Genomic DNA, 25,297 nt, shown 5'->3' with positions numbered 1-25,297 from the left:
AGTATTACAGGCCACTGCCCCAGCCTATATATATCATTGATTGATTGATTGATAGCCTATATATATCATTCATAGATGGATAGAGATTTACATACTACATCTCTCTTTATAATGTATATTATCTTTATATATGTAGAGAGATATAGATATATAAAACTTTGCTTTTTTTTCTTAAAGCTATCCCTTGGCTGTCTTTCCAAGTCAGTACATACAGATCTAACTACAGATAAAACTCATTTCTGGTAATAGCTACATCTTACTCTACCAAATACCATGATTTATTCAACTAATTGTCTGTTGATGCACATTTGGATTAAGAGTTTTCATTAGTCAAAGCTAGAGGCTAGTTATATTTGTTAATCAGATTTTGTTGGCACACAGCCATGCCCTGTTATTTATGTATCACCTATGGCTGCTTTCACTCTGCACCAACAGAGTTCAGTAGTTGTGACAGAATATGGCTTGAAATGCTGAAAATATTTACATCTATGGAAAAGTTTGCCAACCCCTGGTTTAAACAACATTGCGGTGAATGCTTTTTTACGTATGTATTTGTACAAGTATTTCTAAGCCTAGGTTTCAAGTAGAGGAAAAGCCAGGTCAGCGTTGTAGATCCTACCAAATTGCCTTCCTAAGGGGTGTTCCTTTTGCGTGCTTTGCCTCTAACATCTGAGATTTTTTATTTCCCACATACTCGGGAGCATTGGATGTTATTGTTTTAAATCATTGCCCATCTAAGAGGAGGAAGTTAGTTTTTAATTTTTCTAATTTATATTTCTTTTTTTTTTTTTTTTGAGATGGAGTCTTGCTCTGTTGCCCAGCCTGGAGTGCAGTGGTGCCATCTCAGCTCACTGCCAGCTCCACCTCCCAGGTTCACACCATTCTCCTGCCTCATCCTCCCGAGTAGCTGGGACTACAGGCGCCTGTCATCACACCTGGCTAATTTTTGTATTTTTAGTAGAGATGGGGTTTCACCATGTTGGCCAGGCTGGTCTTGAACTCCTGACCTTGTGATCTGCCCACCTCAGCCTCCCAAAGTGCTGGGATTACAGGTGTGAGCCACCATGCCCAGCCTATATTTCTTTAGTTAATAATGTGATAGAACAATTTTTTTTTCTTTTTTCTTTTTTTTTTTTGAGATGGAGTCTCTGTCGCCCAGGCTGGAGTGCAGTGGCACTATCTCGGCTCACTGCAAGCTCCGCCTCCCAGGTTCACACCATTCTCCTGCCTCAGCCTCCCAAGTAGCTGGGACTACAGGTGCCCGCCACCACACCCAGCTAATTTTTTTTGTTTTTTTTTTTTTTTTGTATTTTTAATAGGGGATTTCACCATGTTAGCCAGGATGGTCTCGATCTCCTGACCTCGTGACCCACCTGCCTCAGCCTCCCAAAGTGCTGGGATTACAGGTGTGAGCCACCATGCCCTTCCGTTAGAAAAATTTTATATGCTAATTTTCCAATAATATTTATTCTTCTATAAAATTATTGTTTGTTTCATTTCTGCAATTGTTGAGTTACTTTCTTTTTCTTATGATTCATAAGAGCTATATTTATATTGGAAGTGTGAGAGTATGCAAGGCCTTACTTTCTGCCTTACAATAGATGCTCCACATGAAAAATATACCTGGCAGTAGCAGCAGGGTGTGAATAAAAGAGGATACCGGGCCGGGCGCAGTTGCTCACACCTGTAATCCCAGCACTTTGGGAGGCTGAGGCAGATCAATCACCAGAGGTCAGGAGTTCGAGACCAGTCTGGCCAACGTGGTGAAACCCCATCTCTACTAAAAATACAAAAAAAATTAACCAGGCATGGTGGTGCATGCCTGTAATCCCAGCTACTCAGGAGGCTGAGGCAGGAGAATCACTTGAAATGGGAGGTGGAGGCTGCAGGGAGCTGAGATCATGCCATTGCACTCCACCTGGATAACAAGAGCAAAACTCTGCCTCAAAAATAAAAAGAGGATACTAGTTAAAAACCATTCTTGGACGGGCTCGGTGGCTTACGCCTGTAATCCCAACACTTTGGGAGACCAAGATAGGCAGGTCACTAGTGGTCAGGAGTTCAAGGTCAGCCTGGCCAACATGGTGAAACCCCATCTCTACTAAAAATACAAAAATTAGCCAGGTGTCGTGACATGTGCCTGTAATCCCAGCTACTTAGGAGGCTGAGGCAAGAGAATCACTTGAACCTGGAGACGAAGCTGGCAGTGAGCTGAGATTCTGCCACCTCTACCTGCACAACAGAGTGAGACTGTCTCAACAAAACAAAATCTGTTCTTGACTCTGTCTGGGACCTGATTGATATACTCCAGTATGTTTCTATCTGTATTACTGGCTCATTTCATTCTTCCTTCCCCTCATGGCTAAATCAGTGTATTTATTTGATTTAATTCACATGCTGTTGAACTCCTAGTATGTGCTAGCACATTAGAAATTCAAATTAAAAAAAACAAAAAACAGAAAAAAATACTTCCTGCCCTTCAAGAGAGTGAAGTGTAGTGTGGGGAGCGGACACACAAGTCAGCAATCACTTTGAAAGTAAAGGGTCACACGAGAGTCAGTGATCACAGGAACCTGGAGGAGCACATGTTAATCTGCCTGAGAGGTTCAAGAGAGGAGGCTTAAGAAGATTTGAAGGGCAGGGAAGAATGAGCTGAATGACAGTGTTTAGCTGGAGGAACAGCACATGTATCAGAACTCTATCGAGCCAGGTGCCACTGGAGCAGAGAACTCAAGAGAGGGAAGAGGGCATCAGGCCTGGGCATCTCGTGGACTGGCCGTGTGCACACTTAGCCCAACATGGGATAACCATTGCTTGCTTCCATGCCAGGCATTGCAATGAGTGCTTTTTGAGAGCTAACACTTTCATCCTCATGGCAGCCCTGTGACTCGGGTAGTGTCACTGCGTCCACTAATAGAGAGTGTAAATGACTTGTGCAGAATCACTGCCAATAAGTGGTAGATCATGCATTCTTGTTCATGCAAGTATATTCAGTTCGTATTTCCTGACTGCTCCTTTGGGCCCGACGTGGCCCTGGCCCTGAGAAACTTTTGGTTCAGGAGGAGGAAGACATGGAGAAACACGTCCAGTAGAGCCATACTGTAAGGATGGAGTGATGCAGCCATAACAGCTTCCAGCCAGACACTGACCCCAGCCACCCCATTTTCCCTCCCCTCCGTGGGTACCACTATGCTTGCCCTTGGTGGGTAGTAGGTAAAGGGTAGTGAAGAAGTCCGAGAAGTCTTCCCTCCCCAGTAATGACTCAGTTGTGAGGGTCTGATGGGAATTCAGTGTGATGAGCTGGGCTCTGGTCTAAGCTGGTTTATTTGGAAAAAGTTCTTTAGAGGTGTGAGAATGGTTAGCCGCCTAGCCAGGAATGCCCTTAAAACGGGCTGTTTCTTCCCTAATGGCCTTTCTCCTCTGCTTCCAGGCCTTCCTAGAACGGTACCTCAGTGCGGGCCCCACCCTGCAGTATGACAAGGACCGCTGGCTCTCTACACAGTGGCGGCTTGTCAGTGACGAGGCTGTGACTAATGGATTACGGGATGGAATTGTGTTCGTCCTTAAGTGCTTGGACTTCAGCCTCGTAGTCAATGTGAAGAAAATTCCATTCATCATACTCTCTGAAGAGTTCATAGACCCCAAATCTCACAAATTTGTCCTTCGCTTACAGTCTGAGACATCAGTTTAAAAGTTCTATATTTGTGGCTTTATTAAAAAAAAGAAGAAAAATATATAGAGAGATATATATCTATGCCAGAGGGGTGTCTTTTTTTTGAAATTCTTCTTCATTGCTGACTGAAACTGGCAGATGATTGACCAGTATCCTTTGACCATCTGCACTTTATTTGGAAGGAAGCAGGGGTTGTCCACCCTGAAAAAAAGTGACTGATGACATCTGACTTTTGTCGATGAGACTTCTCAAGAAGCCGTTCCCTGGAGCTTCTGTTACAGCTGTAAACCAAAGTGGAGCTGGTGCTTCTTGGGAGCCTCGCCTTACAACAACTAGTTCCTGCCTTTCGTCCAGTACCACGTCCCCGGTTGCTTCTGGTCAGCCCACTTGTAGACTTCCAGGGGACGCATCTTTATTCTGTTTCAGGAAACCAGTCACGACACGTCCACATATGTATTTGTGTATGTTAATGTCCAGTATCACATCACTTATGAAAATCGTAGGCAATTCAGGAGATACCTGCCTTCGTCTTTGTTCTTTGTTGCCTTAGGTTCTTCAGAGAAAGATCATAACAAAAAATTTGCACTGTCGTTTACAGCTGTTAAGTGGTTTGATTTTGTTTTTTTCCCCAAAGAGAAAACCTACACACCCTGTTTCTGATCCCACCCCTCTACTGGCTTGAAGCAGGTAGCCCTTTCCCAGCCCTGCAGCTGCCCACCTGGCCTCCATGCCGTCCTGCCCCCACCTGGCTGGCAGCCCTGGCTCTCCATGTGTGCCCTCCAGCTCTTTGTGAAGACTGAAGTCGGTCCCAGCATTGTTTCCATATTGAAGTGTGGGGTGCCCAGCAGGTAAAGCACAGGGAGAGCAGGCAGTGGAAATGCCCCCTTTAGGCTGCAACAGGAGCCCCACACTGCCCAGTTTTCCTCCCCACTGCTCTACACCAACCAGGGGAGACTAACACTGTGACTCTGGGGTTGGCAGGTGCAACTTGGAGCCACTTAATTTCCTGGGGAGGTAAGTTCTCCCCAAGATTATAGCAAGCTGCCCTGCCAAGGGAGACCAAACCATTCCAACCATGCTGGCAACTGCTGCTCTCCGGTCCCTGTGTTTTCTGACCACAGTCACTGTGCAGCTCATCGCCTCTGCCACTTAGGACCAGGAAGGGAGCTGGTTTTTGCTCCCACTCTTAGTTGCTGATAAAGTGGGGAGAAGGAAAATGAGCACTCTACAGAGTTTGGGGAAAGGAGTAAGGAGCCCATCTTCTTGTCCAGAAAGATTCACCTGTGGTCTGTCTGTTAAACACAGCTGATTTCAGTGGGCTTGCCCCTGGCCCTGGGGGAGCAGACACTGGGTTGTGGGCAGAAGAGCCATCCTGGCAGAGCCCTGCCGCAGGGGAGCTCCTTCAGGATCCCCATCCAGACCTCTTGCACTGGGCTGCCTTTGCCTCCATTTGCCTTCCTGTATCTGCAACAAACCTTTTAAAAGTGTTCACTCTTGCTTTTCCCAGTATTTTGGGAAAATAACCAGCCACCTTGATATAGTACAGGGTGACACTGTTGAATGCTCTTTGTATGTGTGCACACCCCCTTACTCCCTTACTGCTTCATGCACTCCACAAGTGGTATAGTATTTTGTGTCATTGTAAAAATCAAAATTGGCTTTGGATCTTTGTAATACACCTGTACCTGAAAAAGTAAACAACATTCTTCAGTCACCAGCCTTCAGCTTGAAAAGACATGCTGGAGAAGAAGGAAGGGGAAGTCCATAGGTGTGGCAGGGAGCCAAGATGTACTCTTCAACTATGTAGTTCTGTTTATAAAAAACACATACCGTGGAACCATGGTGTTTTGTTCTTAGTTTTTGCTGTTAGATCCCTTCAAACTGGAAGTTCCTTATAATGTCTTTCTCAGGAAATATTTTGGGAGATGGGGTAAGGGATGGCAAGTGTGAGACGGGCTGTGTCAGAGGTTGCTACGTCATGGATACAGAGCAGTTCCAAGTGCCGTAAGTGTATATACGTATAGTTAATAATGACACTGTTCATCACCATTCTAAAATACTGTTCTTCCAACCCTATCTTAAATGACCAGTCCAGAAGGGGTTAAGCTGGATTCATTTGCTGTGGCATGTGCATTCCCAGCAAGGTGAAGAAAAGTTTAAATTAAAGAATTTATTTTCTCTCTCCCCCTTCCTCTTTCTCCCAGTCTTTGCATAGGAGAATGTCAGACGTTCAGAAATTACTGTTTCTATTTTAAATTGAGTATTGATTTTTTTACATTGACTTTGTATTGAGTTCTTTTTGAAAGAATAACAAAATAAAATGCAGGATCTTTGTAAAGCCTTTGCACTTTCAACCTCTTTATAGCTTGAGTTACTGTTGCAGTGGGAACAATGTAAATGACATTTAAAAGATTTAAGGTTTCAGAAAGCTGCATCCCACAATTGAACACAATGCATTTTTATTTCAATTCTTGGAACTGGTAGGCTATTCTTTTTAAAAGGGGGTAAACTTTGCCCTAAGGCTAGTAGAACATACGTTCATATTATAGGAGACAGGATTTCATTTGCCTTAAATGTTTATAGATTTTTTTTATAATTTTCAACCTACATTATTAAAATTAGAGCATTGAGTGTTAAAGAACTTAGTGAGGAGTCTATGTCTGAGATTGCTCTCTTCCCTGGTGATGTTTTAACTGGTAGACAATTTGTTTTTAAATGTGTACTTTTGAAAATAGGACAGTTTTTATAGTCCATGAACTGAATGTTAAAAAGTTCTGTATGCATTCTCAGAGAGGATTTTAAAGGTATATAGTTCATCAATCCTTTGCATTATCAAAATGTTAAGTCAAATGCATAATACTTTGGCTAAAATTCATAAAGTAAGCCCTAGAGAAAATACTTGACCACCAGTTTTTTGCCCAACTCTCATCACCTCCCTTCCCCCACCCCCGCCTCTGTTCTTCCCTTTTGACATCTACATAGAAGACAAGTTCTTTATAGCAAATGGTAAGAGGCAGGTGACCTGGTGTGTTTGCTGTGTTGTAGTACATTGCCTGGGGCTTGGGACTCCTTTTTTAATGGAGAGACTGGCTGTGCAGGTGTGTGTTGGATGGGGATGAAGTGCTCACCCCTCCCCTCTCTTCAGTAGTTGGTGGTAGATTTCTCTCCCATTTTGCCTTTCATAATCACTTTCGAGTGCATGTATTTACCTAAGGGCTGTAGCTCTGTGGGATGCTACCAGCATATTGGACTGACAGAAATTGATTACCTTGCCACTCCAACCCACATACTGAGTGAGTGTTCCAGCCACTCAGTGAAACCAACAAAAGTGAGTCCTTGGTTTACCTTCCAATCTGGGCCATACTGTGTAAGTATTCCTAAGTAGGGATGCATATTTGTTTGTGCGTTTTTATTTCCATATACCTGAGCATTTCTCTGAGTGTATTACCAGACGGATAGCACATTTACATGTCAGACATCTTAACATCTGTGTTATCTGTAGCAGATAGGTGCATAGTTCAGCCGATACGTGTGAATGTGTATATAGCTGAGTGTGTGAGGGTGTCTGTGTTTCTGCAGTCCCCTGTGTTTGAGAGATTACCTAATAACCCTGTGTTTTGGGAGGTCACTCTAAACCAGTGACTTTTCCCTCCCCTGCTTTATTCCTTTCCCTCACTGACACTGGCTTCTCCCCCTAGAGTAAATGGCTTTAGCACAGCACTGTCTTCTGGGGAGCCTGCTGTCCTGCAGGCAAGTCCATTAAACTCTTTCTTGCTTTAGGACTCTGAAAACAGCAAGAAACAAAGAAAGAAAGGTCAAGATCTAAGAAAATTACTGCACAAACTTCACTACCCTGGAAGCCTTACTAGATATTTCTTAAGGTAACTTAAATACTGGGCTTTATTTTTAAAAAGTGATAGATTAGGTAAAGCAGCACAGAAATGTTAGCATATTTATTTAAATAGTCCTGCAGCAGAGACCCTGTGATTGTAAAGTGAATTAAATATTTCTGGGTAGTGTTTGTGGTTTATGGATTTGTTACCAAAAAACAAAAAAATCACTACTGTGAATTTACTACTATGTAAACTTGTGGTCATAGTTCATTATAAATAAAATAAGAATTGCTCTTCCGCCCACCATTCTTGACTGGTATTCAGTGCAGTAGTGAAATAAGATAGTTTAGACACTGTTGAAATAGCTGTATTGAGCTTTAACCAAGTGTATGCTCAGAAAATTCGGTTTGGGATCACATTTTGAGAAAACATGTTTTGGTCAAAGAAAGGAAGGGCTACTAACACATTTATCAGGTATTGTATATTACAGTCCGTGTTCCACCCAGCCTTGTTATCCCCACATTCTTTCAAGATAGGAGTTATCTTGGTTTTTCAAGTGAAAAAAGGAAGATCAGAGAGGAAGGGGCTTGTCCAAGGTCTCATGGCTGGTTAACAGAATTTCAAACTAGATGTTTGATTCTAACCCCTCAGTCCACTGTACCTTGAAGTATGGTCTAAATGATTTGGCGCTTCTGGATGTTGAGGAAGGACCTAGAGATACATCCTTGAACTAGAACCTGGCGTGGGAGTTCATTGGGAGGCAGGATCTCTTCTTTCACTTTGGATTTACACCTTGTCCCTTAGAAAGCTTCTCCACTATGCTAGCAAATATCTTAGGATATTTGATAGAAAGAACTTGAGAATCCCCCTTCCTTCTGGAAAACCCAGCCCTGCCAGTGTTGCCCCTGCTGCAAGACAGGGATGCTGTTGTTCTGGCAACCCCGCTTTGCTTTTGCCTGGCCCCACCTGCTCCCACTCTGCTGGCTCGGGCAAGATGCGTGCCTTCGGCCTTGGGTGAAGGGAGGTAGGCAGGGTCTTGACCTGGCCTCTCTCTGGTGCCATGGCAACACTATGCCCCAGCCTCCTTCCCTGGTTGAAGTGAGAGGGGCTGTCCACAGCCCCATCCTGGGGGGATCTCAAGCTGGAGTCCCTGACCTGGACTCCTTGATATAGGTGTTCTCAGCAAGCAGTTTGCATCCCACTGTTTTTCCCACACTTGCCCACAAGACTTTTGACAGAGCAGACGTAAAACAGGGCTCGGAAAACCATTTTTCTCTATTCCCATATGTAGTAAGTTTTGATTCAGTTGTGCATAAACCATGGTTTTCTGCCCTGCTGTTTGCTTTCAATGGAAGACAGTAAAGGGAAGATGGTGCTCACGTCTCTCCACATGACATCTCATTAGGAATTAAGATGCAATGGATTAGAAATGTAAAACTTTGGAATACAATTAAATTTTAGGGCTCTGTAAGTCCCGTTTTCCCGGGTCCTGTTCCATTTCTACGTAGATAACCCAATTTGTTTTGTCTATTAAATAAGTCTCTTTAGTGGGTTGTTTTAGAGTGTCCAACAAAAGAACAGATTCCTAAAGCCAGGTGCAGCATCGTGAAAAGTTTCTTTCAATATGGCACCAAGACTCTACCATTTATGTCTGTCTCAGCTTACAAACATCAGCGTTTTGTCCTTGTCATAGTGGAAGAAAGACATTATTTTAAGCTTTGGGGACAAATGTGACAAACCCCAGGTTTTTATCTTAAAAGTGTCTTTGGCACTTCTTTTGGCACTGAAATGGTATTTGGATAACATTATTTAAATGTACAGTTGTTTGGTTTTGTGTGTGCTTATCTTTATCTGAGCTTTCACTTGTGGGCCTGGCATTTTGTTGTGAAGTTGCTCATCATTTAGGAGTGTTTAATTCTAAAAAGCCCTCAGCCTAAGAAAACTTCATCTGTGGGGACCGGAGACTGTTGCTCAGGGAATTAGTGATGGGACTTGGGCATCTGATCTGCAGGTGACAAGTTTAGTTCAACTCAAGTTGTAGGGAATTTAGACAGTTGCACATCATCGCCATTCTAGGGGCCTTGTAGAAAGACACGACCATTGTTTTTCATTTATCAGCACCCCTCAGTTATAGAGGTAATGGAACATTCACTTACTTTTCATCATCATTCTTTAAAAAGGGAATGTACAACAATCTAAACTTTGGCAATAATTTCTTTTTATAATAGTTTATGGTAGGCTTTAATTAAATGCCACACTCCTCTGAGACCCCTAAGTTATGGCGTGATTAACCAAATTTGATTTCCAACAGTCATTTACGACCATAACTATTGCATAGAGTGCAGGATGCCAGCAAAGATGAGGGTGGGGGCAGATACTGGTTCAGTGATTTAACTCACATTATACATGACCCCTCCTCAATAGAAATGCTACTGAGAGAAAGAGAAAGGCCTGGGCCAGGCCGGTCTTATTTGAGAGGAGATTATTTGATCATTGCTTTGGTTAGAAGGACTTTACATTTCCTGATTTCAAGTCTAGTACCAATTTAGAAAGTTCAGAGATGAAACCACCTGTCTTTATCTGACAGAGTCATAACTGTTTGTGTAAAAATGTGGCCAGGGACCTTTTTTGTTCTTTCTGATTAGTTAATACTGTGCATTGTAACCAGGAGGCAGTTTTGCCAACCAGCCTCTGCTCATGATCACCATATGTATATGACAAGGCCTGAGTGAGTTCCTGCATAAACTGGGTAGTGGGCTCTTTTGAGGCATTTTCAAGCATATACATGAATGAATGACACTACCAGCAACCATCTGTACAAGCCCATTCACTCACATTCTTAAGGTTTATGCTATGAAACTTCTTCTCATTGTGATGTCAGTAACAGAGTTAGTGTCTCTGATGGAATAGTGTACCTGTCACCCAAGTTATTTTGTTCCTTTTTGGGTCCTCCAGTATAATCCCCACCTCATCCCAATTAACTGTAAAATGTTTTACACATCACATTTTTTATACTATAAACTTGGAAAATAAATTGAAATATGAAATCGTATCTTGTTTCTTTTCTTCATGTGATTATTTCAATCTAAAAAGTTGCTTACTTTTTCAGGGACATTTTTCACTCTTGCATAATTTTGAGACCTTCAGAATTCCAAGACAACCTGTCATATTTCTATAAAAACCAAGACAATTATGATGGATTGGGAAAGTAGAATTACCATTGTAACAAAAACTACTGGTTGTCAATCATTTTACAGTGAAGAAAATGTTTTGAATAGATAACTGAAAATGAAATCCTCAGGCTCCAAAACATGGAGATGAAACAGATCTTTCGAGTAAACCAGCAAGTGGAAAGATGTTTGAGTCAAATAAGAAGAGAGAAAAGTAACAGATCTTGGGTTGATGTGGGAGGTGAATATTGGATTAGTTTTCTGAGTGACTTGGGAATTCAAGTTAAATTATCAATTGATTTTAGATAGGTCTATTTAAAGGAAATTTGATTATTTGCAAAGAAATATGAAGCTCGTTTTCTGCTAAACTCAGCGGTAGAATTTTGACAGCACACAATCAAATTCTTACCTATTGCATGGACAGAAATTAGAGAAAGCAATTGACTTGAAGATATTCATTGGATAGATTATTGATAAACTGTTTCTTTGGGTCATTAAGCAAAATGTGCACAATTTATATCTGCATAAGTAAACGCTGCTAATATACCTTGTGCTATCATTTGGATATTTGTTCCCACCAAATCCCATGTTGAAATTTAATCCCCAGTATGGCAGTGTTAGGAGGTAGGGTGTAAAGGGAGTGATTTAAGAACTTGGGTCATGGGATGGAGCCTTCATGAACAGATGAATGTCCTCTCTGGAGGAAGTGGGGTGTGAGTGGGTCACTCTGTTAGTTCCCTGGAGACCTGATTGTTAGAAAGAGGCTGGCACCTCCTCTCTCATGCTTCCTATCTCACCATGTGATCTCTGCACACACTGGTTTTCCTTTACCTTCTGCCGTGAATGGAAGCAGCCAACGCTTTCACTTGATGCCCAGTCTTGCAGCCAGCAGAATTGTGAGCCAAGTAAATATTTTTTCTTCATAAATAACCCACTCTTAGTTATTCCTTTGTATCCATAAAAACAGACTAAGATACCTTGTAAGCTCTGTTACCCAATAGTGCTGGGGAATTATAGGTATTCTGGTTAACCAATTATTCATCCACCAACTCAATAAATGAGTATCTATTTTGTGATGGGCAAAGTGCTAAGTGCTAGGGATTCTAAGATAAATTCCTGGCCTCTAAAGAGCCTGCAATTTAGTGAAAGGACAAACATGCAAATATATGTTATACCTTAAATGATAAGTGACATGATCCAGGGATGCACGAAGCACAGAGGGGAAGGGGCACCTTCAGGTCACCTAGACAATTGGATAAATGGTGCTATCGCCCACCCAAACTAGGACTCCATGAAGAGGAGAAGGAGATGCTTAGGGGAGAAAGCAATGAGTTCAGATTTTATTGTGTTGAGTCTAAAGTGCTTGTACAACATCAAGTCAAGATGTCCAGAGGCAGTCGAATGAATGTGTCTAAAAATAAGGTGAGGAGTCAAGGTTAGAGACTCATATTTGGAAGCAATTAGCACATGGATAGTATTGATGGGCATGATGACATCGTTTTGGAAGAGTGTGTAGAGTTGAGATGCTGTGAAACACCATCACTTAAAGAGCAGGCAGAGGAAGAGGGGCTGGAAAGGAAAATAGAGAAGAAATGAGGTAGGACTGGAGCCAGATGAGAATGAGCAGAGTCAGAAAAATCAAGATAGGATTTTCAACACTGAATATTTTCAAAATATGAGTTTAATGACAGAATTAGTTAGCTAGTATTCCACAAAAACTATTGCTCTATTTTCAAAAAATTTGTACAGTGTCTTACACATGTGCTAAAAGATTGAGAAAATAAATTAGAAAATTATATTGCACACTTAACACTAAAACTACCAAGCACAGTATAACTTTTAGACAGCTCAGAAGGCACTTTGGAATTTTTTTCAGTGCCTCAGGGCATCAGTATGAACTCCAATTATTGTTGCCCTGGCCAACTGTGAGAGTACTGATAACTGGAGAGTTAATTGACTGCTGGATAAAGCAATCTTTAATCCAAATGGGAAGGCTCACTAGCAGCTACAGAGAAGGGGTATTCAGATCCCAGCTTAGGCTAGGAAGCTAGCTGACCCAGTCAGAGACATGAACCCATCAGAAAAATGTAAAACCTTTCATCTTTCTAGTTTTCCCCCACCCTCCACTTCTGCTGATGAATATGTGAGACTTACCAACTAGAGGGAAGTTTAGAAAGCAAATCCACCTCCCATCCCAGTTTCCTAATACACTAGAAATGATGGTGACACCTGTACACATTTCAAGGCCTCTCCACAGCCATCTAAAGGCTTGAATATCCATAATGATATGAATGACCATCACTTGAAATAAGTTTAACAGAACCATGAGAATTGATTTATAAGTTTGCTTCCAAGGCTAGCCTTCCCTAAGAAGGATCGTCTTGGCTGGAGGAGGGATTCCAACTCATGTTCGAGGTACGGAGGGAGCTAAATCATTAATCATGTGTCTTCCCTGGGCTCTGATTATAAGGTCACTCTATGCCTGTGAGTTAGAAAGCTATCAGTTCTGTTACTGTCATAATCAAAGACAACATAAACTGGTGTTAAGGGATTGTTCACCCCAGACTGCCATGTTCAGGCACTGCCATGACCCTTGATGGTCCAGCAAAGAACAAGATCTGTTCCATGACAGTCAAGACAGTCAACATGGGGATAATTTTCCTCCTGTCTCTGCTAAGTGGGATTGCTGCATTTGAAAAGGCATTTGCTGAATGATACTGCTCCTGATGCAAAGGGAGTGGGAAAAGAGATAATGGAAAAGGGAAAGGAGCCGACTGGGTGTAGGGCAGAATTGCTTGCTGCCACCTTGTGCTGTCTGTATGGTAGTGGGTAGCTGTGATTTTGTTCTCATCAGAATTATTTGGAGTTGGGCTATTCATCGTCATCATCATCACTGTCATTATCCTCATCAGAATTATTATCATCATCATCGTCATCATCTTCATCATCATCTTCAGTGTTTATCTTTCCAGAAAGCACATCCTCAATCCAGTCCTCCAGCTCCTCAGCAGTTGGAAGATCATCATCATCTGGAATGTCCATCCAGACACTGTCAGCCTGCATTGAGGGACAAAATGAATGAGTGAGTGGATGCATGAAGGCTGAGCCAGACCAGGGGTAGCTGTGCTGAGTAGCTATGCTGAGTGCCCCCCGACTCTCTCACACTTACTAGGAATGTGCACATTGTTAAATGGAAATGCCAAACAGCAAAACGGTATGTGTAATATACTTTTTGTGTTGCATAAAAGGAAATGTGTATTCCATTACCCAGTAGAATATATATATGACATTTCTGGTAATATACCCATGCAACAACCACCGGTGGTTCCCTCTAGGAATGAGACTAGGGGTTGGGTCAGGGGAGTAGGAAATACTTTTTACTTTGACCTTCTATTCTACTGTTCTGTTTTAAAATGTTTTCACTTGAGCATATTTTAAAAGTTATGTATTATTATTAATTTTAAAGTAGCTTACAAAATAAATGAATGTAGAGTTCCCTAGGTGATTGAACACCTACCAACGGGGAGAAAGACATTGCTAACTGGCCCTCATTCTTTTTTTTTTTTTTTTTTGAGACAGAGTTTTGCTCTTGTTGCCCAGGGTGGAGTGCAATGGCGTGATCTCAGCTCACTGCTACCTCTGCCTCCTGGGCTCAAGCAATTCTGCCTCCTGGGTTCAAGCAATTCTCTTGCCTCAGCCTCTCAAGTAGTTGGTATTACAGGCGCCCATGACCATGCCTGGCTAATTTTTGTATTTTTAGTAGAGATGGGGTTTCACCATGTTGGCCAGCTGGTCTCAAACTCCTGACCTCAGGTGATCCACCCATCTCAGCCTCCCGAAATGCTGGGATTATAGGCATGAGCCACCACGCCTGGCTTGGCCCCCATTCTTAAGAGATTCTACCTCAATTAAGTATGGCTCTAATAATCCTCTGTGATCATCCCTTTCTGTCCACTATTTGCCTGGTTGTATCTGTCCCCCCTTCAGCTTTATGATGGTGGAGTTGTATCAGATGTCTGGACTGAGATCTAAGATTTCCTCGCATTCTGCCAGTGCACCTCACTAGCCTGTCCCACCCTCAGTTCAACAATGCCTGAACTCTGAGGAGAAGCCCCTTCCTCGTATATGATTTTCTTTCTTCCCTTCTGCAGGCCTTGTCTCCTGGCTGGGATTCTGGGCCACAATGGCCCCATCACCCATTGTGCAATGATGGCTCCTGGTGTGGGTTCCCTTTTGTAAAGAGTCCTTATTGTTTGTTGTTTGGCTTTGGGGGTAAATACGGGAGAGTTTACTTGAGGGGAAAGTTCCAAATCAGTGATTCAGGAAAGGCTGGCCCCATAGGCAAGAAAACGTGTCCATAGGAAAGAGCCATGTAACCAGAGATTGGAACTGGCTTGGAGACCAGGTGTGGAACACACTGGAAAGTTTCCTTGAACGGGACCCCCACCCCCTTCTGAAGAGGCTGGACTCCTGTAGATGCTCTCACAATCTAGGTTGTGTAGCAGAACACAGGGCAGGCCAAGGGTGCCTGAGCAAGCCTTCATAGCGGATACTCACATCTGTGACATTCACCACCCCAATCTGTGGCCTGAATAGGTCAATCTTGAAAGTCTTCTCCCAATAGGCAACGAGCTGCAGCAACAAAAAAATAAGATTAGACAGCAGGCAAAGGGCGTTCTCTGTTAAGGACCCGCCCGCCGTCCCATCGCAGTAACTAGGTCACCATTGGTTAAAGGTCTTCAAAACAGCTGTGGGCACTTAGCAAATTGGAGACTTGGCTCCAGCCTTCAAGCACTTCAAATAAGCATTAAATAAAAGATGACATAGCATAAATTATGGAAACATGTGTCTACAGCTGTAAGAGAGAAAATTATAGAGGTGGTCTAATGTTGCTTTCCAAATTACTTGTGGCTGTTTTATAGTTTGTAGAGCCATTTCCCTCCACCTCTTTTTTAATGTCCCATTTTAAAAAATACCTTATCTTGTGCTACATGAGATAGCTGGGAAAGCCATGATGGGTCATAAGTTGCCAAGTAAGAAGAAGGCTTCTTCATTCAACCAGGCAACTTGGACTCCATGTGGACAAATCTCTGACTGGGGCAAAAATAAAGGAACAAGGGACCACAGGATTTTTTTTTTTTTAATGGAGATGTTCAGTGGTAGAAAGTCTCCCATGCAAATATATGGCCTAGTGGGGACTAGGGATAATCAGGAATCTGGAAATCAGAATAGTCTGAAGATTTATTCTTTGCAAAAACCAAGTCAAACACATAGAACTGGCCAGAAGAGAGACTGGGCGCGGGGGCTCACGCCTGTATTCCGAGCACTTTGGGACTGGAGTCCAGGAGTTTGAAACCAGCCTGAGCAACATAGTGAGACCTTGTCTCTACAAGAAATTTTAAAAATTAGCTGGGCATGGTGGCACACACCTATAGTCCCAACTGCTCAGGAGGTTGAGGCAGGAGGATTGCTTGAGCCTGGGAGCTTAAGGCTGCAGTAAGTTGAGATTATGCTACTGCACTCCAGCCTGGGTGACAGAGTGAGACCCTGTCTCAAAAAAAAAAAAAAAAAAAAAGACCTAAAGACCTGGCCAGGAAAACTGCAAACCATCTGCAAGCTTGTATAACAAAATAGATAAACTAGAAACACAACCAAGCAGAAGTTATATCACCAAAGCTGTACTGTATGCAGTCTTATATGGCCATGACTTTGTTATAATTACGCAGTGCTACGACAATGGTCTCAAGTGTCATGGAAGCCTCTGCCTTTGATTTGCCCCCCTCCTCTACATAGGGCTGATTTTCAGGACCCTTGAGATGCCTCTCAATTTTCTCTATTTAATCACAGTATCATCAGTCATGACCTATGCAACTAATGATAATTCCTGGAAGATAAAGTCATCATTCATAACCTAATGATAACTAAACTTGTACTGATTACCGCAATAAGCTTTTACCTAAAGCAGTAGGTAGACCAAGCTTTAGCATCATGTAGACCTAGATTGGAATATCACATCTATCACTCACTAGCTTTAACCTCCCCAGCTGTCATTCTCTCCACCTTGTGACAGGGATTATAATAGTACCTACTTCACAGCATTGTTGAGAGGATTGCTGCGATGAAGCATGTAAAGCATTACTATAGTTCCATGCATACAGTAGAGTATATCAGCTATGCTTATTATCAGTACCAGTACTTACTTATTATCAGTACCAGAACCAGTACCAGGGTTCAATTCATGTAGTGTACAAATTCTGTTTATTCTTTTTAAAAACATATAAGTATAATCAAAGCTTTCAGGCCACTGATCATGGACACTAGCAAAAGTGTGGACTTTAAGGTTCTTTCACATTCATCGTAGGCTAGACACTATGCTAGGTCCTGTGGAGAACACGATGAACATGACAGGCATATGCTCTCTTTCTCTCCACAAAGTTCTGAACTCGCTGAAAAATGTTCATCTCTGATTTTTATTACTTGGTAATTCAGGTGGCCTCAGAACGATGGTCCCCACCCAGAAAGTAAAAGTAGTTCTGGGGACAGGGAGTGCAGTGGTGAGGGGCAGCTCTGGAGCAGCCCCCAAAGGAGTTTACCCTGCTCACTTGGGTGGGTCCCTGAGGGTCAAGGGTTTTCAACTCCTGGTTTCAACTCCAGGGAGTAAGCCTCATCCTTTCAGGGTCAGCACCAGGCCCCAAGTTCAATACTGCCCCAAGGGCCAAGACCTCCCACATTGGATGGGGGCTGTCACTGGGTTTCTTCAAGTGCCTCCGCCTATTTCACCTCCTTGGATGCTAAACGCAATCATGTGGCTGTGACAGCAACTGAGGGTGGGGCGCTGGCTGGAGCCACTCACCAGAGGAAAGTCATCGGGGTCGATCCACAGGATGCTCAGGTCAGGGTTGTCGGTATTGTCCCGGGCAACCTGTTTCAGGATCTCCAGGAATTCGTAGCCATCTGAAGCAGGATTCAAGAGAGTTGAGTAACCCCTGCACACACACAGCTTCTAACGTGGAGAGCAGAGTGCGGTTTTTCCATGAGGACTTCTTAGGCCATTTGGTGCTTACCCTCAATTATAGGATTATTCTATAGAATGAGTCAGATGAGAGCTCCAGGCACAAAGCAGCTTATACAAAGGAAACAATAAAAAATTTGAACAAAGGATTAAAGGTTCACAGAGAACTGGCTGGTTTTTCACTGGAAGCCAAACTTCATTTGTGAAAACTGCCCAGCCTTGGGTCAGAAAGTCAGTCCCAGAACAGAGAAACTCCTGCCTATCCTCACTGATCCTGTGCCATCTCTTGAAACAGATACTTTGCTGTCCCTTAGAGTCCCAATAACATCTGCTATATGGACCAAGAATGTTTAAGCCTGGACCCTTAGTTTTCTACAACCAGGAATTGCTAAAACCTTCAAACCAAACGAGCTTCTGATTTACAGTTGGTTTCACAGCTCTGAGATAGTAAACGGGGCTTCCCTCCCTCCCTCCCTCCCTCCCTCCGTATTTCCTTGTATACTGGGCCCTCCCTCTGTTCAGTCAGCAACAGTCATTGCCCTAGGGGCAGGATGATTCATAAGAAAAGCAGAGAGGAGCTTTATAAGTTTCAAGAACACAAACTTCTTAGCTTTAAAAGCCTAAACCTTGAAGGACTGGGAGCATACAACTTTTGCCATAAACAAAAATTATAGGAGAATGCTTAGTAAGAGATAGCATACTCTCAACCCTCAGCACCACTCCCTAGCCCCCAGCTAGAAACTGAAAAAATGGTTTAGATTCCGGAAGGTCCCTGAGAATACTAAACTGCGCCTGTGTGTGTGTGCGTGCATGTGTGTGCATGTGTGCGTGTGCGTGTGTGTGCGCGTGTGTGTGTGCGTGTGCATGTGCAGAAACACAAGCCATGTGTGCATGTGTGTCCATGTGCAGAATCTCCATTGTTTCCGGGAATCCCAGGGTATAGAAGACCTATGATTTGTTTCAGAATTAAACTTAGGCAAATGAAAAGATCCCAGAATCCCTTAGAGAACCCCCTGGTATAGGAGCACGAGGGCAGAAAAGCCTGTCGAAAGGCCCCATGGAGTTGTCTTGTCATTCTGAGAAACTTGGACAGGGGACGATGACCCACACCAGATGTGCACCCCACTCAGCTATGCCTGGGAACCAGAGAGACCCTGGATCCCTCGGGATGGTGGAATTGGGGTGGAGGACCATTAATTTTCAGCCCCAGCTTCCACCACTCAGTGGTATACACTCAAAATTGAAATTTAGGTTCAGTTCTAAATAATAAAGTTACAGTTCTTGCATAGCTGAATTTGTGGCTTGAAATTTATACCTTGAATATAAGTAACTCACCACCTACTTGGGAATTCAATTAACTGTGTTTTCTTTGCAAAGTTTTTTTCTTTTGCCTGGAATCTCAGCAAACTTGAGCTCCTCCCTATGGCCTCTGTTTAGCAAGCCTCTCCTCTCTCCAGGAATGCTAGCTTTTGTTTGGCGCTTTTGGACTCTTGGTAAAAGTTTTTTTCTACACTTCCTTATCTCTAATGCATTCCAGGCAAAATGCATACTATTCTTAGCAACTCCACTTTGAGTTTTTGAGTTGGTGTAGTCACTGTTGCTAGCTCACACTGAAGATTCAGGCTGAGCCTCCTTAGGCCTTATTACGTGGGAAGCACAGCGACCTCTAGTGGACTAGTGGAGAAGTTCCTTTTTTTTTTTTTTTTTTTTTTGGGTGGGGGGGTCTCAGTTGCCCAGGCTGGAGTGCGTGGTGGGATCATAGCTCACCGCAGCCTCGACCTCCCGGGCTCAAATGATCCTCCTGTGTCAGCCTCACAAGTAGCTAAAACTACAGGTGTGTGCCATTATGCCCAGCTAGTTTTTAAATTTTTATTGTTTTATTTTGTAGAGACAGGGGTCTCACAGTGTTGCCCAGGTTGGTTTTGAACTCCTGGGCTCCAGTGATCCTGCCTCAGCTTTCCAAAGTGCAGGATTACAGACTTAAGTCACTGTGTCAGGCTTAGAAGGGGTCTTTATGGCTGGTGTCCACTCCTTGCAGAGATACAGAGTGGACTTGGGTGATCTTTTCATCTGTGCCCATAACCATATTGCAAACGAGATTATGACAGACACCGGAGACTGACAGGGCTCTAGGCATTAGAGTTCATTTATCTGTAATTGCGAGGCTGGGGGCAAGGTGGGGTAGGGGCATTACTCCTGTTGCCTGTAGGTGGAACTGAGAAGGTCCGGCCCCTCCAGTGTATCACTGGCTGCCAGATGTGGACACTACGGGTTCTCCTTTGGCCATGTGTCTGTCACAGCAGAGGGAAATATGGTGCCACCTTGGTTATCTGTAGAGATAGGAATCATCATACAAAGACCACAAGGAGGAATTCCTCCAAAACAACTTCAGTTACTGTTTTTAGCTGCAGAAAATAGAGAAATGATAATCAATGAGGTGACACTGCCAGTACTTTGGAAGATGAGAGAGAGTCAAACGTAAAAGGGACATGACAAATCTGAAATTCACAAAGAGGATGAAATGCAACAACACAGACTCAAATGAAAGTAGAAAGCAAACTTGTGGTGCAAGAGACTGATTCACATAAAGGAAAGGAGAGTCTAGGTAGGCACGAGTGTTGTGGAGGGACAGAATCTGTGACCCAGAACTACAAGCTGAATACACAACGGAGTGCTATTGTTTTCTTATGGGAAAAACTCTCTTAACATTGGGATTCATCGAAAGGAATGTGGTATACAAGGACGTACCTACTACATTCCTATTTGACATTCTAGAGCAGGTTAAGAGATGAAAAGAAAAACTGAACTGTACAAGAAAAATCAAATGGATTGTAGTATTTATGTAAATGAGCAAAGTCAAAAGTGTGGCTTACAGCCCACTTTCAAGAAAATAAAAAGGTTTTTGTAAGGAGAATATTCTTTGTGTCTATGGAGAAGCAAAGCAATCTCAAAAACCATTCCCAGAATAAATTAATAAATAAGGTTGACATTAAAGCTGAAAAAGTTTCCTCTAGATCCAAGGGCAGGTTTCTGATGTTCAGGGTGATGAACTCTGTAATGGAAAATGTCTGTGTCCCCGAATACTTTTAATGACAGAACAGAGTCCATTCTTCAGGGAGTCAACCCAGCATAGCCCTTAAACACACAGACTCTGGGGCCAAATGACCTTGGCCAAGGTCCTGGATGTACCCTTAGAGTATGACTTAGAGCAAGTTATTTAATGTTTGTCTTCTCATCTGTAAAACAGGGATGATGACAATGATAGCATCTACTTCACTGGGTAGTTGTGAGTTAAATGAATCAGTTTATCTGCAGCACTTGGACAGTGCCTGGCATAGAGTAAGATTTAGCCATTATTTTACTTAAATTACCTAACATTCTATATTCAAAGGCAAGGAAGCTGGCTGGAAGTCCCTAAGCCTGGCCGTTCCTCTGTTCATTTACCACATCGGTATTAAGTTCAGTGATCTGGGCACCAGGAGTGGGGTGGAGACAGTCTTGGATCCACGTGGTAGAGAATATGCCCACAGAAAACTACATCACAAGACAGTACAGCGTGGGGCAGTTCCTTCCGGCTCCTGTTGCTGATTCTGTGACCAAAGGCTTCAGGGATGGCTGTGCCAGCTGGTGTGACCACGAGAACCCTGCCTTGATAACTGGGTCAGGAAAAGGTTTAATTCCTTTGCTTTTAAGGCATTAGCTTGTGTGGATATTCCTGATCAAAGGCTTACGAGCCTCCAGGGCTCTCCCCTCTTCAGACCCCAGCCTTGAGTGCAGACCTGTTAAAATGGATTCTCATTAATCTGTGAAAGTGAGTTAAGGTAGCTAACCTGGTCTCACATGTATTCAGTTGCTAAAATTGTAAGTCACAAGTTCAATTTTTTCCAAAGAGAGCCTCTGTTTCTTTGTAAAACTGGCAGGTCCCCTGGAAAACAGAAACATTCTCTATGGATCTTCCCTTTTTGACCAGGAAGGCAGGTGTAGGAAGCCGCGTTTCACTTTAGTAATTCAATGTTAAGCAATAACTAGTCCACTGTTAAAATTACATGGATGAATGACTGAGTTTAAAATGAGTAAATGTTTCCTTTATCAGTGGTAGACATGGCTTGGAGGTCTTTCAAGACTGTGGTCATGCATGTTTCAGAAGAAATATAGCCCATACTTCAAAAAAGTATATAGAGAAAAAGGGGGAAATACTATTCAGAGATGTGTAGGCTAATAGTTATCTAGACATAGCAAGTAGAGGACTAGTCTCTGCAGTCATCAGAAAAGCATCAGTTCTCAAAATGAGAAGAGACCCCGCAACCCAGACATTCCAAACATCCAGGTAGGTGAATAGCCCCCACTCAAAGCATTTGTATCTTTTGAATATCTCCGGGACTGAGACCCTTCAACATTGCTAAAGACTGACTACAGAGTTGATCGTTGTAATAGCCAAGAATCTTATCCTTGCATCCAATTGAAATCTCCTTTTATACACATGACGTTTACTCCCCAGTTTCTTCCTTTATGGACACTAGACATTGTTCTTTTTTGTTTTGTTTTGAGATGGAGTCCCGCTCTGTTCCCCAGGCTGAAACGCAGTGGTGCAATCACGGCTCACTGCAGTCTTGACTTCCCAGGCTCAAGTGATTCTCCCATCTCAGCCTCCTAAGTAGCTGGGATCAGAGACACACGTCACCACGCAGTTAATTTTTTAATTATTATTTGTAAAGATGAAGTCTCTCTGTGTTGTCCGGGCTGGTCTTGAACTCCTGGACTCAAGCGATACTCCCACCTCAGCCTCCCAGAGTGCTGGGATTATAGGTGAAAGCCACCACGCCCAACCAGGACACAGGACATTGTTCTCCACATGCAGAAAGTCTATAATCACGCTGCTCCAACCTTTATTTTCTGAGTGTCTATGGAACACTTACTGGGTACTGAGTACTTTTGCATTTGATTTTTACAACTCGTCTTGATGGAGGTTAGGAAGCTTTTATCATCTCCATTTTAAAGAGGATGGAATTAAGATCCACAGAGAGCAAATGACTTGCCTAGCATCACATGGGAGCAAATGGTAGAGTTGGGAGTTGAACTCAGGTCTTAAGTCTGCACGTCTGGAGCCCCTTCCACTGTCTCCTACCCTCTGAGGTCTCCTCACTCCTACCAGTGTTGCTGCCATCTTCCTTCCTCGAGTTTGTGCTTAAGATTTTTAAGCCCAGTGTGAAAGCTTCAACATCAGGGAAGCAGGGGCTGGGACACTGAGGAAACTGTCCATGGGGTCAGCGCCAGGGCTGGTGGGCTGGCCTCTACCTTCCCATGGAAGAGTCCCTTCCCCTCCTTCAAACCATGCTGCCGAGCCCTCGCCTCCCAGCAGCTGCAGTATGATGGGTTGGCTAACTCAGGGACGGGTCTGAGTAGGACTGGTGTCTCAGAGATGGATGTAAATAAAGAGACCTGGAGCTGTGAGAACTGCTCCTCTCCTGCCACTCAGGCTTGGAGTCCTGAGAGACCATGACCCACAGCCAATGGATGCACGTTGAACCAGGAGGTTTCCCACGGCAAGCGAGTGGCCTCTGGGAATCACATCTTTGTGGGAGGAGAAACTGGTGATTATCCTCTCCTGTTTCCCTGGCAGGGACTGATGGGAATGAGCCTTCACCAAGCCCTAGGGGACGGGTCCCAGGCCAGGCACAGCCAAGTCAGGAGCCAAGGCCACATTCGGCAGAGGCTCATGTGTCTCAGACCAAGCAGCGGCCTAGGAGCGAACAGGCCCCCAGCACGCTGGCTGTGCTCACTCCACAAAGGCACTGAAAGGGACCCTTCCTGACTCCATGCCATGGGAAGTTCTGGGCCTCAGGGTCTCTGCTCCTGTGAGGAGAGGACTGAGCTTGGGAGGGCCAAGCTCTTAGAGTGGGGTCCTGCCCTTACTTGTGTGGCAGGTGGACAGATAAATGGCCGGGGCTGGAACCACAGAGCTTAGAGGTTGTGTCTAAAGAGGACACTGGGTCTGGAGTTTAAAGACCTTGCACAGGTCGCTTAACTGCTCCCCTTTCGTCTCCTCCTCTGAAAGTGGAGAGAACAGCAGCCACATGACCTCTCAGGCATGTTGATGTAATGAGATGCTCTCAACATGTGGGTTGGGTAAAGTGTATAGGGAGACACAGGCAGAAGGGCCTCATAAAGACTTCGTCTGTCTTCTTCCTTTTTCTCCTCCACTCCCATCACACTGTTAAATCATTTCAAGGCTCTTTTTTTCCCACTACTTTGACGGGAGGGGTTTTTGTTTGTTTGTTTTGTTTTGTTTTTGTTTTTGAGATGGAGTCTCACTCTGTCACTGAGGCTGGAGTACAATGGTGTGGTCTTGGCTCACTGCAACCTCTGCCTCCTGGGTTCAAATGATTCTCCTGCATCAGCCTCCCAAGTAGATGGGACTACACGTATATGCCACCATGCCCAGCTAAGTTTTGAATTTTTAGTAGAGACGGGGTTTCACTATGTCGGCCAGGCTGGTCTCGAACTCCTGACCTTGTGATTCACCTGCCTGCAATTCCAAAGTGCTGGGATTACAGGCGTAAGGGTTCTGTTTGTTTGTTTGTTTTCATCAGGCAGGTATAATTTGAGTTCCCACAGCATCTTAAGCCCAGAGCCAGGGGCTGAGACACAAGGGTGTATAGGACAGGTCCTCTCTCAGAAAGGCCTTATTGGTCTCTAGGCCAGAGCTCATTCGGTAAGTATGGAATTCTCAAAAAGCAGCCCAGCATCTGAACTGGACCCTTTGGGAAACCTCAGAGGGACAGACAAGGCCGGGAGCTCTCCTCTCACAAGATGGAATTGCCAAGAAGTCACCTGTGAGAGTCAAACATCTGCGTAGGACAGGGGACATTGTCTGGGCCCCGTGGCTGTGAGACGGCACTTGAGACATGTGAATACGCCACCACTCCTTACCACAGCCCTCTTTCTCTGCCTGTCTTCTGGCCCTAAGATCCCGGAATTGGTGAAAAAGTCAAATGACGTGGTGTTGTGATGAAGAGAAGCTTAAGCTGGTGGTTACAGAGCCCAGACATGGGGCCGGACTGCTAGGTTTGAATCCCAGTTCTATCACTGATTAGCCATGTGAGCTGGGGACATTATTTAACTTCTTCGTCCCTCTATTTTCTCATCTGTACACCGCGGAAGATGATAAAAACAGCACCTAACATGTTGGGTTGTTGCAAAGGTTAAATATGTTGATACTTGTTAAGTGCTTGGAATAACATTCAACACATAGCAAGAACCAGGCCAGGCACAGTGGCTCATGCCCATAATCCCAGCACTTTGGGAGGCTGCTGAAAATACAAAACTTAGCCAGATGTGGTGGCCCATGCCTCCAATCCCAACTACTCAAGAGGCTGAGGCAGGAGAATCGCTTGAACCCGGGAGGTGGAGGTTGCGGTGAGCAGAGATGGTGCCACTGCACTCCAGCCTGGGCAATCGAGGGAGACTCTGTCTCAAAAAAAAAAAAAAAGAAAGAAAGAAAAGAAAAAGAAAGAAAGAACCAAATGTTACATTTGATAAACCAAATTTAAAATCAAAAGCTCAAAGAGGCAGTTAGTGGTCCTACTTGAGACAATGGGTCTCAAAAATA

General features: G+C 43.8%; 2 protein-coding genes across 3 annotated transcripts in view; one reads left to right on the top strand and one right to left on the bottom strand.

Moving 5' to 3' along the window:
* The window catches only part of VANGL1 (VANGL planar cell polarity protein 1), a 57,628-nt gene extending 47,079 nt beyond the window's left edge, over positions 1-10,549 (top strand). Inside the window, exon 8 of the mRNA XM_023222720.3 lies at positions 3,431-10,549. Coding sequence (XP_023078488.1) covers positions 3,431-3,691 — 261 coding nt within the window. The 3' untranslated portion in view covers positions 3,692-10,549. The remainder of the gene's footprint in view (positions 1-3,430) is intronic.
* Positions 10,550-12,325: 1,776 nt separating this feature from the next.
* CASQ2 (calsequestrin 2) overlaps positions 12,326-25,297 on the bottom strand; it is a 68,942-nt gene continuing 55,970 nt past the window's right edge. The window contains exons 9-11 of one of the 2 annotated variants that reach the window (XM_026456713.1): positions 17,530-17,630; positions 15,234-15,308; positions 12,326-13,733 (exon numbers count right to left, since the gene is read on the bottom strand). In XM_026456713.1, coding sequence (XP_026312498.1) covers positions 13,548-13,733; positions 15,234-15,308; positions 17,530-17,630 — 362 coding nt within the window. In that variant the 3' untranslated portion in view covers positions 12,326-13,547. The remainder of the gene's footprint in view (positions 13,734-15,233; positions 15,309-17,529; positions 17,631-25,297) is intronic. The other variant, XM_023222719.1, reaches the window with a different exon arrangement.

Source organism: Piliocolobus tephrosceles, chromosome 1, assembly GCF_002776525.5.
Source record: "Piliocolobus tephrosceles isolate RC106 chromosome 1, ASM277652v3, whole genome shotgun sequence".
NCBI lineage: Eukaryota > Metazoa > Chordata > Mammalia > Primates > Cercopithecidae > Piliocolobus > Piliocolobus tephrosceles.
The sequence above is the reverse complement of the archived record's forward strand: the minus strand, read 5'-3'. Positions and strand labels throughout refer to the sequence as shown.